Consider the following 14,712-nt stretch of genomic DNA (forward strand, 5'->3'; position numbering starts at 1 on the left):
AGGGGAATTACCAGGAAACTTATTTTAGAGGCTTAAACAAGCCTGGCAAAGACGTTATCCGCTGTACAAAAAGGGAAATGTTGCTCTGCTAAATTATAGAACTTGTTAACACAAGTTGGGAAGGATATAATTAAACAATATATCTCCTGCCTCCCTGAACATTCCCACAACCAACACTTTAAAAATAAATCTGTTGGTCCGATATGTGAATCTTTCTTTCTTTCAGCTTAAAATGGATGGGCTTCCTCGGTCGTAAATGTGTGCCGCCTGCACCGCCTACCCTGTTCATACAGTGGTCATGTGTCCTATTTTACAGAGGGCAGTCCTCTGCTTGAAGGTCTGTTACAGGAGAGTCCTCTCTTGGGAAGATTTCTCTTTGAAGTCCATGTCCAGTTTCAGTATCCAGGGGAAGGGCTACTGCTCAGGGGCAGAGCACCTGCTGTATCCCTGGCATCTCCAGGTAGAGCTGGGAATGTCTGTGGGAATGTTCAGGGATGCAGGAGAGGATATATTGTCTGATTATATCCCTTCCAACTTGTGTTAACAAGTTTTACAATTTAGCAGAGCAACATCCCCCTTTTTAAACTTGCACAGCAGATGCGTTTGCTCAGGCTCACTAAAGCCTCTATAGTAAGTTATTTGGTAATTTCCCCTTCAGTCCCTCATAAAAGAAATAGACACGACACAGTCTTCTATAAAAGTATAAAAGAGTTTACTCACTAACATTCTGTTCACAGATGGATCCCAGAAGGCAGACCTAAGTTACAAAAGTAATATACTTGGAATCTATCCCATAAAGAGATAGACCCTTTGTCCTCTTTTGGCTGGAAGCCAAGAGAGCATCTTAGGCTAAGCAGATGTTGCTTCTTCGACGAATATAGTCAGAGAGAGAGAGATGGCGGCTAGTCCTATGCTTTTGTTACCTGCACAGGTGAGGCCACGAATACATGGCCATCCCTGGTCACGTGTAGAGGAAGTCTGTCCCAGCCTAGGCCTTCCTTCCAGCCTTCCTTCCTTCCTCTTAACCCTAAATTTGTAGGTACTGCTGAGACACACCTGTGAGACACTAATCAGTGTGTTGCACCACAGTGATGCTCATGCAGAACCAAAGATGATGTTTCACATCCTCAAAATACCACCTGCCCTCTGGGACTCTGTGGACCATTTGCATGCTCTCCAGACACAATACTGAGAATGAGCGGCCTCCTGATTTATCCCTCTCTCCACCTTCCCCAGCACTGCATCCTGAAGCTTTTGTCTCTTTGGGACAATCTGTGTGCAAAGACTGGTGGGAAAGACTGGTTTGGTGGTCCTCACCCAGAGGTCTTCTCTAAACTTTGCATGCAGGAAGAAGTTTCCTCTCTGGATCTTCCCAGTCTTATTTCCCAGCCCTAGTCAAAAAACAACAAGCAACCCTACTCTTTTGTTTTCTCTCTCTATTATTTTGCACCAGATTAGTGCCCTCTGATTACTTGGTTGACCTAGCAAAGGGCTGTATCCTCCAGAAGGGCGCAAGCTGAGGAAGGGAGTGGGTTGGGGTAGACACGTGTTTGTTTTCATTTAAGAAATGTTTAATTTGTACTGTGGTGAGTCATTTGGCTTTGAGCCCAGACAGCTTGCAATGCTTGCAATGGGGCAGACCGTGGCACTGTTGGTTCAGCTTGGGAAATCTCACTCTGCGGGAGGCTGGGAGACAGTTTGGTGGCAATGCTCTATTTCTGGATTTCCTGCATCGAGCAGTGTGTTGGACAAGACGTGATTTTTGTCTCCTCTTAGTTAAAAAATAAATGCTCCAACATTTTTTTGGCTCAGGGATGGAGAAACTCACACACTCCATATTTAAATATCTATTTTATTGCAACGTACACATTGTTTCTAAAGCACTTCATTCTAAAATATATATTTTGTAATGCTCTTTGTTACGTCTCCCAAGCTGAGACCTAAGCTGAGACCTCAGTGACATAAAGCATAATATTCAGAGGGAAAAATTGAATTTTGATCTATTACAGCAGCTACTGGAGTTGCAAAACAGGCCATTTTGCATTGGAACTCACAGAAGTCAACTTTTCTCACTCCCAAGTAAGTGCACATCGGATTGCTGCTTATAATGGGTGTGTTGGACAGACAATATATCTGTTTATTCAGTACAATGGGAAGTTATGATCTATGCCAGGGGTAGGGATGGGTAGACCTGTCCATTTAAGTTTCTCTGAGTTTCTTAATTTCCAACCTGAATTTCCATTCTTCCTATTTCAACATTATATTGTGAACTGCCCTGTGATCATCAGTTGAAGGATAGTATAGAAATTTAATAAATAAAATAAGTAAATCAGTTTGAGATTAGATATACGTTTAATTCCTTGTGAAAACTCACCAACATTCTTGGGTGAATTTCTCCTGAAATGAACATTCCAGTGCACTTTTCCCCAGCATAATTAATCTTTGCTTGCTTTTTTTTTTGTAATAGATGCACAGGCATGAACACTAGGGCGGTTCATAAAAAACTTTTTATTTTTAATGCCTGCTCCAAAGGTCTGATCTTACTACACTAGGGATTATATAGCTTCAGTATATCTGAAATTTCATGCATATCAGTTAATGTATTGACCCTGCTCTGCTGAATTGAAATTTCAGCCTTCACGACATAGGAAAACGGCCAAGGAAACAGCTATATTCATGGAGGAGGGTCAAGATATTGACTGATATGCATAAAATTTCAGATATAGATATATAATCCCTAGTGTAGTGCGATAAGATATTTGGAGCAGGCATTTTCAGAAAAAGGTTTTTTATGAACTGCCCTAATGCACACATAGACAGATGTGTTCCTCCCCACCCCTTACACAGAGTTGTGTCTTTGCCGCTCACTCATGGCTACTCTGTGGGAAGCGCTGTTTTACTTGGAAGTGCTCGCATCGCTTGTACTTCATGGAGAGGCCATAGCGAGGGGTCATGTCCACCTTCACCCCGTCCGGGATACTGAACTGCAGTTGCTGGAGCAAAGTGGCCAAGAAGAGGAAGACCTGCCACCGGGCAAGAGGCTCTCCAATGCACCTCCTCTTCCCCAGGCCAAAGGCCAGGACCTTCTCGCTCTCATCCCGGTTGATGCCCTTCCCGTTGGCAGTCAGGAATCGCTCTGGCTTAAAGGAGGAAGGGGATTCCCATAGGGTTCTGGAAAAGGAGCATTTTTTGAATGAATGAATGAATGAATGAATGAATGAATGAGCATGCCTCTCCTTGCCTCAAGCAGAGATGAGAGAAAAATATTGATTCAGTTTGCATAAGGACACTCTGAAACAATACACTAGCTGAAACACAGCCATCCTTTAAACTCACACTTTCCGGAATTTTGTAACACAGTTCTCTGGCCAAGTAGAAAAATGCTTAAACTGGGGTAAAACCTGCCTAGGAATGCATATATTGGTGAGAATGATATAAGCATACGTTATATCGGGAGGGTTTAGCAAAAATGTGTAGATGAGGCAAGATTTCATACAGATATGTGTCTACAAGGAGAAATTTGTTGAATTATTTTCATGAGGACATTTTTTAAAAGAAGATTTTAAGAAGAATATAACTGAAAGAAACTAAAATTGACCAATTCATCAATCCCTAATCTCATGTGCATCTATTTAATATTTCTCTGAACTGGGGTGTGGCGTGGCAGGGCAGGGTGATATGGCCCCGGGCACACACTTTTGAGGGGGTGCCCCCCAGGGATCCTCATCCTTCCCTGCCTACCACTGGGGGGGTCTCTGGGCCCCAGAGCCCAGCCAGGCCATGCCGCCAAGTCCCTGGGCCCCTCGCTCAGATGGCAAGCAGCTACAGGTGGAAGGAGGCAGGCAAGGGATGACTCCAGTGTAGCCTGGCACTCCTCTACGCAGGCACTGGGGGGATTCACCTGCCAAGGGCTGTGTCGACTGGCTGGGCTCTGCTGTACGTAGGCAGGCAGCATGGCTCAGCCCAATTTCCAGTGGCATAGCGTGGGTTGTCAGCACCTGGGGCAAGGCAAGTAATTTGCGCCCCCTAACCCTAACCCCCAGATGTTGCGCCCGGTGCGGCCGGGCCCCCCTGCACCCCCCACGCTACGCCACTGCCAATTTCTGTCTGGTGGTGAGGGCTGGGCTGGTACAGCAGACTTTGTTCAACTTCCGCGCCCGGGTGCCAGCAAACTCCACTACGCCACTGATCTGATGCGGCCAATGTGGTGCCCTTGACCATTAGCTATGTTGGCTGGGACTAAATGGACATTGAATTCAGCAACACCTTGAGTACAACACAAGCCTTATTTTTTGTTTTAAAAAGCTACTTGTTGTTGTTGTTGTTGTTGTTGTTGTTAATAATAAATAACATTCCTTGGGCCAGGGACTAGCTTCACGACTGCCAGAGGGAGCAGCTAACCAGGACTCTCTCTTCTAGACTGGAAACAGGGAGAAGCAGCTGCCCTTGAACTCAACATTTTGAGGAAGGTTGTGATGTCTGTTCAAAAAGGCATAATGGTGAATCCAAAGCTGGTTCGCTGTTCAGGATACATTCTCTTACACACTGCCTCATCTCCACAGCAGTGTGAGATTTCAGAGGTCCAGGCTTACCCAGGGTCTGAGAACCCTTTGGAAATGAGGCACAGAGGAGACTGTGGTGTCTTTAGGGTATATGGTTTCATTTACACATATATAGTAAAAGCCATGGTTTTCCCAGTAGTGATGTATGGAAGTGAGAGCTGGACCATAAAGAAGGCTGATCGCCGAAGAATTGATGCTTTTGAATTATGGTGCTGGAGGAGACTCTTGAGAGTCCCATGGACTGCAAGAAGATCAAACCTCTCCATTCTGAAGGAAATCAGCCCTGAGCGCTCACTGGAAGGACAGATCGTGAAGCTGAGGCTCCAATACTTTGGCCACCTCATGAGAAGAGAAGACTCCCTGGAAAAGACCCTGATGTTGGGAAAGATGGAGGGCACAAGGAGAAGGGGACGACAGAGAATGAGATGGTTGGATGGTGTTCTTGAAGCTACCAACATGAGTCTGACTAAGCTGCGGGAGGCAGTGGGAGACAGGAGTGCCAGGCGTGCTCTGGTCCAGGGGGTCACGAAGAGTCGGACACGACTAAACGACTAAACAACAACAACAACCTGCCCCTCGGTGGTGAGACTGCAGAGCAGTCACATCTCAAGAGGGCCTTGTTTCGCCCACGGCTGCAGCCTCAGATTCCAAGAGACCACAAACATCATGTGTGACCCTCTCTGCAGGATAAAACAGACAGACCGTCTTGTGCTTTGCCTCACCCCCTCCAGCTTGCAAAATGGACCCTTTTTTCTTTTTCGCTTAGCTCATCTCTCACTTCAATCCTGGATGCTTCCTCTCCCATCTCTGGTATGGTCTCAGCAGAGAGTGTTTTGCCTTGTTGATGGCTTTCCTTGAGGGTTAATAACTGGCCATCATCTTCTTCTGTCCTCCTAATGACCCTCCTTCAGGGAGCTGGTCTGGCTTGTAAACATAAACTAAGCCCAGGGATTTCCATCTTTGGCACAGTTTAGTTAAACTTTGATCAATTCTAACTTTTACTGAATCCAAGAATTTTGGGTGACTTGCACTCACAAACTCTGGCACCCAGAACCTATACCAGTATGTCTGTAACATATTCACACTTAAAATCAGGGATGGGGAACCTGCAGCCCTCCAGATGTTGTTGGACTCCAACTCACATCATCTCTGACCACTGGTTACACATGCTGGGACTTACGGGAGCTGGAGCCCTACAATATCTAGAGAGTACCCAATTTCCCATCCCTGCTTAAGTGAGTGCTAAGGAATATAACTGATTGGTACAGTGAGCATGCACAAGGTGTGGGGAACATGTCTTCCCAAGGGCTGAGATACACTTACTCATCATGGTTGACTTGCCACTGGTTGACAAAGACACAGAGGTCCCTTGGGATGTAGTAGCCATTCAAAACGGTGTCTTTAGTTGTACTGAAATGGGAAATAAATGTATTTATTGGGGAAACCCCACAAAGCACCTGAAGGGATGGAAGAGTGGAAGGAAAATCAAATGGAATTTGGGAGGCTGTAGGAATGAAATGAATGCCATGCAATGGGGAAAGGGATGGAGATTAATAGGGCAGTTTCAATTTTGGTCTTCTCCGACCCTGCCCATTTCCCCTCTGATCCCATCCGCTTGGTCCCCAGAAGGCACAAATCTGCCCCCACGGGCTGAAAAAACACCTGCCCCCTGCTGCAGTGGCCAAGGTCAAGTCATATTAGCCACCCGTAAAGACAAAACAAGAAGGAAGGCACTCCAATCATCCTAGGTTGCCATGCATTGTCCTTAAAGATTGACCAGTCTCAGACTAAGGTTACCAGATTTTTTTCAATGAATCTGGGGACACAATAAATGAATGAATGAATGAATGAATGTTCAGGACATTGATGCTGCAGCAATAGCGGTGGCAGAGGGGCAGCCACCGCTTTGACCTCAACCACTACGTTCCCCCTTCCTCTGAGGCTTCTTTCTCCTTTCTCCATGAGCCTGGGCAGCCCCTGAGTTGTTGGTTCTTTGGTGGTGGTGGTGGGGAAGCGGTGTGCGGTGGGTCAGGCATGGAAGGCGGGCAGGGGGCAGGGATCTTTCAGGCAGCGCGTTGCCTCCTTTCCCCAATCCCATTCCTACTTTCGTGCAAGCAGGAGGGGGCGGGGATCCCTCAGCTGGGAAGGGAGGCTTCCCATTGCCTAACTGAGAGATCCCTGTCCCCTCCTGCTTGCACGCAAGCTCTGATAGGCAGCGTGAAGCCTCGCTTCACAGCTGAGAGATCCCTGCCCCCTCCTGATGCACGCAAGTAGGAGTTGGGAGGCTGCTCCAATAGGCAGCATGAAGCCTCCCTTCACAGCTTAGTTGCTGGGGTCAGGGAATGTGGAGGCAGCCCGGAAGCTGCATCTTTGAGCCCCTGTACCCCCATCATATGGGGACTTCCGAGCAGCTCCTGAAGCCAGCCAGAGCTAACTGCTCCGGGCTGCTGAGACTAGACTACCGCTGCTGCATTTCCCAGGGACATTTGATGAAATCCGGGGACATTCCGGGGATGGAATTTGTCCGGGACTTATTCGCAAATCTGGGGACTGTCCCTGGAAAATGGGGACATCTGGTAACCCTATCTCAGACTTTTCTCTCCCTGATTATGAAGACCTGGAGTTTTCTTCATTTTTGAAAGGTGAAAACCCTGAAAATGCTGCTAATTCCACACCAGATGGCCCACCCCGTGTAGACGCAAGGAAGGCACAGGCTGAGGGTGAGGCCCCTCATGGACATGAGCTGGGGAATTGGGATGGGTTTGTGTGGCGATCACACAGGGTCCCCGGACGTTTAATGGTCTATTGATCCCTGTGCCACCACTGTGCTCACTTCCCCACTGCCACCAACCTGTTACTCTCTCGTAAAACACTGAGTCCAGTCAGTTGTTAAAAGTGAACCAAAAAAACACAAGTTCATTTTACAAACATTAACAAGTTTATGGTTTCTCAGATAATATTCCTGTCAGTATCTTAACTTCAGTTTCTTTACCGACCTATACCTTCTGACTGATTATCTCAACTGTTTGACTGACTCCTCTTAACAAATTCTCTCACTCTCTCCCACCAGACTAGCCCAACCCACAGACTTATCTTCTCCGTCTCTTCTAACTCCAGACTGTCTTCTGAACAACTCTAACTCACTAAAAACCCTCTGTGCTTAAACCTTATACACAGTTAACTCCTCCCCCTGGGTTCCCATTGGTTAGTCATTTTACAATTAGCTACCCCTTTCCCTATGGACGCGGGTGGCGCTGTGGGTAAAAGCCTCAGCGCCTAGGGCTTGCCGATCGAAAGGTCGGCGGTTCGAATCCCCGCGGCGGGGTGCGCTCCCGCTGCTTGGTCCCAGCGCCTGCCAACCTAGCAAGTTCGAAAGCACCCCTGGGTGCAAGTAGATAAATAGGTACCGCTTACCAGCGGGAAGGTAAACGGCGTTCCTTGTGCTGCGCTGGCTCGCCAGATGCAGCTTGTCACGCTGGCCACGTGACCCGGAAGTGTCTCCGGACAGCGCTGGCCCACGGCCTATAGAGTGAGATGGGCGCACAAACCCCAGAGTCTGTCAAGACTGGCCCGTAACGGGCAGGGGTACCTTTACCTTTACCTTTACCCCTTTCCCTATGAACCCAGTATGATGTCACACAAATGCCACAGTTTGCTTGTCTCTTTGGAAGGCTCAGGACTTACCAGTGAGGGATTGTGAAGGGCAGGAAGGAGGAGTGCCGGAACACCTCCAGGATGAAGGCTTCGGTGTAAGGCATCAGGGGACGGTCCGACAGCCGGGGCTTGCGCTCTCGGCCAATGCTCTCATCTACAGGTTAAGCATAAGAACATCAGAAGACTCCACTGGATCAGGCCAGGGGCCCATCTCGCCCAGCCTCCTGTTCTCTCAGGGCCCAACCAGATGCCCATTCTGCAAAACCAGCAAGCAGGACCCCGGCACAGGATCCTTCCCCCCTCCTCTGGTTTCCAAGAACTGGTATTCAGAAGTATTGCTGGCTCTGTCTGTGGAGGCAGCCATTGCAGCTAGCAGCCACCGAGAGTCCTTTCCTCCATGAATTTGTCTTTTCAAGCCATGCAGGTTAAAGAGGAGAGAAAGAAACTGGGATCCAGTCTGCCAAAGAGACGTGTGAATTATTATAAACAGAGTTTTACCTATCTCTTCCTGAATCTTTTTTTGGATTTCTGGATAGACAACAAGATACATGAGGCACCAGGACAAGGCTGTGGTCACTGTGTCAAACCCTGGGGGGGAAACAGAGTGGTGTTTTTTAAAAACAAAACAAAACAAAACACAAAAGCCTTTTTTTAAAAAAGTGAACCTCCTTTTTAAAAGCTGAATATAATTTTAGTCTGCATCAATTAAATAGTATCCAAGTCTCAATAGTTCCCATCTGAGTGAGTGTGTATATAATTAGACATGTTGTTGAGAATGGGGACACATATCTGTACGTCTCCCAGATGTTCAGAATGCCAGAGCTCAGGTTCATTCAAAGAACCAGACTGTGGGGAGATTCAAGACAGACCAAAGAGAATTGAGGAGCTACCTTACAATTACAGTGGTACCTCAGGTTAAGAACTTAATTCCTTCTGGAGGTCCGTTCTTAACCTGAAACTGTTCTTAACCTGAGGTACCACTTTAGCTAATAGGGCCTCCTGCTGCTGGCACGCGATTTCTGTTCTCATCCTGAAGCAAAGTTCTTAACCCGAGGTACTATTTCTGGGTTAGCAGAGTCTGTAACCTGAAGTGTCTGTAACCCGAGGTACCACTGTACAGTACTTGGTACTGGGAAACCAATTCATCACAGCTCAAGAATCCCTGACAGATGGTCATGCAACCTTCAAAGGAAACCTGTTCAATGGGTCTTATCATCAGAAAGATCTTCTGAATGTTTAGTTGGAACTTCCTTTCATGTCATTAGAATCCATCGGTTCTGGAGCACAAGAAACGAGCTTGTTCCATCTTCCATGGGGAAGCCCTTCAAATATTTTCTCGAAACCTCCTTACCTGCCCCAAATAGGTCATTGACGAGGTTCACTACTTTTTCAGATGAGAGTTGAAGCTTTGCGTTTTCTTGGCTTTGGTCGATGAGGGAGTCTGTGATGTCCCGGATGCTGTCCTGGGAAGGAATAGAGACTCAGTTCACAATTATGGTGGTTAGAAGCCAGGGGCGCGGACTTATAAAAAATATTGGGGGGGCCCGGGAAAGCTCATGAATAATAAATAAGCTCATGAATATGCAGATAAAGTGGCGCCGCCTCCTCGTGAGCAAATAGGGGAGAGCGTGCTGCGCCTATTAATCAGCTCCGAAGGAAATTGGGTGGAGCTTTTGCTCGGGAGGGAGGGCAGGAGGCATGCAGCCCGACCCTGTGCATTTTGGGCTGGGGGAGGGGCGGCGGTGGCGCTCTGCTGGAGGGGCGCCCGAGATTATTGGGGGGCAGAGCCCCCCCAAACGAATTTTTGAGGGGGCTCGGGCCCCCTCAAGCCCCATGGAGTCGGCGCCTATGTTAGAAGCTAGTTCTTGACTTCCCAGCTTTTTTTTCTGGTGCTGCTCTTATGATCTGAGATCAAGGACAGACTGTATTTGTTAAAGCATGCATTTTCATTGGATTTTAATGGGTACACACTCTTAAAATGAAACTTCATCGAGGTTTTTCTAGTGTTGACTCTGGTTTTGTTTTGTTTTTTAATAACAACCAACCATGTGGTGGCCATCACGTACAAGATGAAATGCAACCAGAAGGTGGAAGAAAAGTAACATGGAGGGCATAACATTTCATGGCCTATCTGGGAAGTCCTTATTTCAGGCCTAGGCAAACTCGGCCCTCCAGATGTTTTGGGACTACAATTCCCATCATCCCTAGCTAGCAGGACCAGTGGTCAGGGATGATGGGAGCTGTAGTCCCAAAACATCTGGAGGGCTGAGTTTGCCTATGCCTGCCTTAGTTCATTATACAGGGAAGGGCCATAGCTCAGTGGTAGAAGATCTCCGGTTCAATCCCCACTGGCATCTCTGGGAAGGGCTGGAAATATGTCCTGCCTGGAACCATGGAGAACCACTGCTGGCAGTCAGAATGGACAATGGTGAGCCTGAAGGACTTATAGCCCAACCTGGCATGAAGCAGTTCCCTGCATCCCTTACTTTGCTGAAGCTCTCATAGTGCTCTTGGATGATCTTCTGCAGGAAGGTAGTGAAGCGTTGGTTGATGGCCTTAAACTTCTGCATGTTGTTGCTTGGGAGGTACTGGAGGGCAGGGATGTAGTCAGCCGGGTTGCCGGAGGATGCAAACTCCACAAACTCCTCGCTCACATTCACTATGCTGAGCAGCTCCTCATCTTCATGGCTGTAGCGCTTGCCAAAGCAAATGGCACAGATGACGTTGGCCACAGAGACCACCAGGTACCGGTAAGGGTCGAGACTCTTCTTCTCCAGCATCACCTGCTGCAGTTTCATCACCAGGTAGGTGGCCTCTTTGGAGACGTGCTCTTCCAATAGGCAGGTGGAGGAGGAGTCAGGGCTGGGGGAAACAGCGAAGCTTTTGAGGGCACTCTGGGCCAGTTTCCGGCGCACCTGCCACACCTCCCCAGAGTCTGTGCCAAAAGCCAGGCTGTTGCCTCCTGACACAAAGCGGGAGCTGAACAGGTCAGGACGGCCCATGAAGTCTCCTCCTTGCCTCACCAAGGCCTGCTTGATGGTCTCAAGGCCACTTAGCACTACCACCGGCCTCATGCCAATATGGATCTTCATCACATCTCCGTACTTCTGGCTCATTTGCGTCAGACTCAAGTGGGGGTTCTGCCCCAGATCCAACATGTTGCCAATGAATGGGTAGCCCCATGGCCCTGGGAGGCTCTTTAGGCCCTGTGGCACTGGTGTTCGGAGGGATTTGATAGCGATGGAGATCAGGCAGAAAACAGCAATGGCAATGAGGGCTTCTGCAGCCGAGATGGTGCCCAGGATTCCCATCAGCGACATGGCAAATGGGGGCAGGGTGGATGGGTAAGAAACCCTCCTGAAATAAGCCAAAACAGCCCAGGAGGCAGGGTTAGCAGGCGAAAGTCTGTGTTTGGCTTTGCTGAACTCAGAGAGTTGCAAGCAAAGAACCAAATACTTGCAGATGAAGTTACATTGTGCAAGAGAGTGTGTTCAGAAAGGACTCATTCAGGTGTCCTGCATGCTAGGAAATGAAATTCCTGCAGATCTGTTATCTAAGGTTGTTAGCAGAGAACAACTTAAGGTTTATGTACAGCAGTTGCAATTGGGCTGAACCACAGGTGAAACAGGTTACACGAAAAGGGGGAGGATGTGAGAATATTCCGTTCCACCTAAAAAGGAATAGGCATGATTGTTGTGTGTCACATGCATGTTTACCTTCCAGCACAGCTTGCTGGGAACTTCCGTTGTGTATAGCTTTTGCTTATGCTTCTTGCTCGGACACGAAAGGGGGAAGACATGTTTTTTCCTTTGTCCTGATGTATGCTGAATAAACTGCTTGTAAATACGCTTTACATATGCCTCTATCTGCCCTTCCGTTGCGAAGTTTATTTGCTGGCTTGCGTGCTCAGCTTCTGAAAGGCTTCTGAAGCTCTGAGTCACAGTTTTGATGCAGAACCAAGGACTGGAGTTCGGCCGGCAACTGGCCGGTGGGCTGGAGCCAGCTGGGGGCCTGGCCATTGACCAGTCTGACTGAGGCTGATAGGACATGGAGTCCAAACACTCTTGGAGGGCCACAGTTTCCCCAGCTCTAGTCTATAGGGACACCGCTCTATGAGTAATACCAGTTTTCATGCTTGTTAAATCAAACTACCACTCCCTTGGAAGGTGATGAACTCTCCCTCCTTGGAGGTTTTTAAGCAGAGATCGGGTGGCCATCTGTCAGTGATGCTTTAGTTGAGATCCCTGCATTGCAGGGGCTGGACTAGATGACCCCAGGGGTCCCTTCCAGCTCTATAGTTCTATTATTCTAAAACAGCTAGATACCATGTATATGAAGGCAATGCATGATCTTCCTTAGTTGGGGCTGATTCATACGACCATTAAAAATGCATTTGCTATTATTTTTAATTTAACTGCTGCTCCTTTCACAAAGCCCTCCATCTGCTTCCTACTTGCCTTGCCATTTTCAGTGTCTTTCTGCTTCTCTCTGTTCTCAGGCACCGAGCTGATTGCCAATGACCTTTCATTACTGGTTGTCAATGAACTTGCAATAGTCAATAAAAACACATTCTCCATCTGCTATATATTTTGGAAAGTTCGAGGAAGTTGTTCGTTTGTTCTGCATCTGGACACTTCTTAAAGTATCATAATTGAATTTTGCATATTGGCTATTGAGATCAAGGAGCAGGTTTTTGCCTCTGTTTGGAGACAAGTAGATGCCAATTTGAATCAAGATCGTGGGCTGAACCTTTCACAACAGAGCTGGGGTTTTTTATTTTGGGTTTGTTTGTTTTTTTGGTGTCTCAGAATTGCTGAGCAATGCCAGGTATTAGGCTGCTAGCCTATAATAAATATTCTACATCATAGGAATAGAAATCTATTCTTTGACATTTTCGTGGAGAAGCAGCAGAGACTGTACCACAGTCGCTAACATTAACCAGTTGTAGAAACTTTTCAAATGCCTGTCATAATCTTCCAATCTTCCAAACTGCTTCCTTCTTTCCCCTTGTGGAGAGCGGGGAAACCTTCCCAGATCGCCCCCACCAGCAAAAGTGTGCTATAACTTATGGACAATCTTCTTAAACTTATTTTTTGGGGGTAGGCAGGGGAGTTCTTCTCCAGATTTATTTATTTTCTTACATGTATATCTCTACCTTCGGGTAGCCCTGAAGTTTTTAATGTTTGATGTTTTACTTTGTTTTTATATACACTGTAAGCTGCCCAGAGCAGCTGGGGAAACCCAGCCAGATGGGCGGGATATAAATAACAACAACAACAACAACAACAACAACAACAACAACAACAACAACAACAACAACAACAACAATTCCGCCATACGACGCGACTCTGCAGTAAACTTCCATGCCCTGGCCAGATCCAGTCTCAGCCCACCAATGGCCCCAGGCGCCTTCAGATAACAGGTAACTTTTGGGACAGATAACAGAGTCCACCCAGGCCCCATCTCTGCTTCTGCAGGTTTCCCAATATCCCATCCCTGCTACTTATGGTCAAAATCCCCTTCCCTGCCTGGGAAGCGTACACTTTCCCAGCTGCGACCATTTGTATCCTATATCCCCTATACAACAACTAGCACACAGCAGACTTATAGTAAACAGGTAAAATGACACATTGCTATGCTACCTTATAATAGGATGATGCAGAAAAAGGCCTGCAGTGGAAATCTAGGCATGTTGACTTGGAGGTAAATCCCAGCATGTTTTCTGGGGCTTGCCAGCAGGCAATCATGCAAACATTTACAGTTTAGCACACTACAGACCTGTGTAGCTTAGATGGGCGAAGGAACTGGAGTCTTGACCAGTACTGTAGCTAATCCAGTCAGGATTTTCTGTCTAGATCTCTCTCTTCCCCCAGTGGACATGCTGTGCTGAGCAGTTCCAGAGGTCATTTTATGCACTGCCCTCAGATTGGCCAATCCACGCCCTCTTCCGCTGGCCAAATCCGCATCTTCCCAGCCAAGGCTGGACTAACAAACAGCTAGTATTGGAGGAAGCCCAATAAAAACACCCCACTCCATTACACTCCAGATTGTGGTGGAAGCAAAGAACATGTCCCGTATCAGCCAGCCACAGCCTTGTTGATTGCCACAAGCACATTCCAAGTGTTCTTGAGCTGTTGCGGTTTTTGCGTTGTCTTGAGTTGTAATGCTGCATTGAATAAAATTTGATTTCATTTTTTTTATCAAAGCAAGCTCTTGGTCATTGCAAGAGAAATTCACCAAACTAAAAAGACTTCTGCTTGTTGAAACGTATAGCTTGCACCAGCTCAGCTCAGCAAATTGGAACAAAACAATGAGTGGTATTAAACCAGGTTTTACTCAGAGTAAACCCATAGAAATTAATGGGCCGAAATTAGTCGTGTTTATTGATTTCTGTGGGTCTACACTTAGCTGAATATCACCCAAATGCAACTGATTGACCTTTCTCCAGTCTTCCTGCCTGAGCCCCAAAGTCCAACTACAAAGGGCAGAGGTTTCC

General features: G+C 47.3%; 1 protein-coding gene across 1 annotated transcript; it reads right to left on the reverse strand.

Annotated features, from left to right (window-relative positions):
* Positions 1-2,474: 2,474 nt before the first annotated feature.
* LOC308594966 (cytochrome P450 1A5-like) lies at positions 2,475-14,116 on the reverse strand. The gene is made up of 7 exons (XM_081208530.1): positions 13,995-14,116; positions 10,703-11,573; positions 9,568-9,679; positions 8,715-8,804; positions 8,247-8,370; positions 5,886-5,972; positions 2,475-3,171 (listed from the first exon to the last, which is right to left on the reverse strand). Exons 2-7 carry the CDS (start codon positions 11,534-11,536, stop codon positions 2,865-2,867), a joined length of 1,554 nt encoding a protein of 517 aa, XP_081064656.1. The 5' UTR covers positions 11,537-11,573; positions 13,995-14,116; the 3' UTR covers positions 2,475-2,864.
* Between the last annotated feature and the right edge of the window lie 596 nt (positions 14,117-14,712).

This window comes from Podarcis bocagei, assembly GCF_964188305.1.
Source record: "Podarcis bocagei genome assembly, chromosome: 9".
Classification (NCBI taxonomy): Eukaryota; Metazoa; Chordata; class Lepidosauria; order Squamata; family Lacertidae; genus Podarcis; species Podarcis bocagei.

Bases quoted from the DNA above. Each gene is read 5' to 3' on its own strand.
- LOC308594966 (XM_081208530.1), bottom strand. From the start codon at position 11,536: ATGTCGCTGATGGGAATCCTGGGCACCATCTCGGCTGCAGAAGCCCTC. The intron at 8,805-9,567 runs GTAAGGAGGTTT...TTTCCCCCCCAG, and splicing joins CAATGACCTATTTGGGGCAG to GGTTTGACACAGTGACCACA. The intron at 8,371-8,714 runs GTAAAACTCTGT...CTTAACCTGTAG, and splicing joins AAAGATTCAGGAAGAGATAG to ATGAGAGCATTGGCCGAGAG.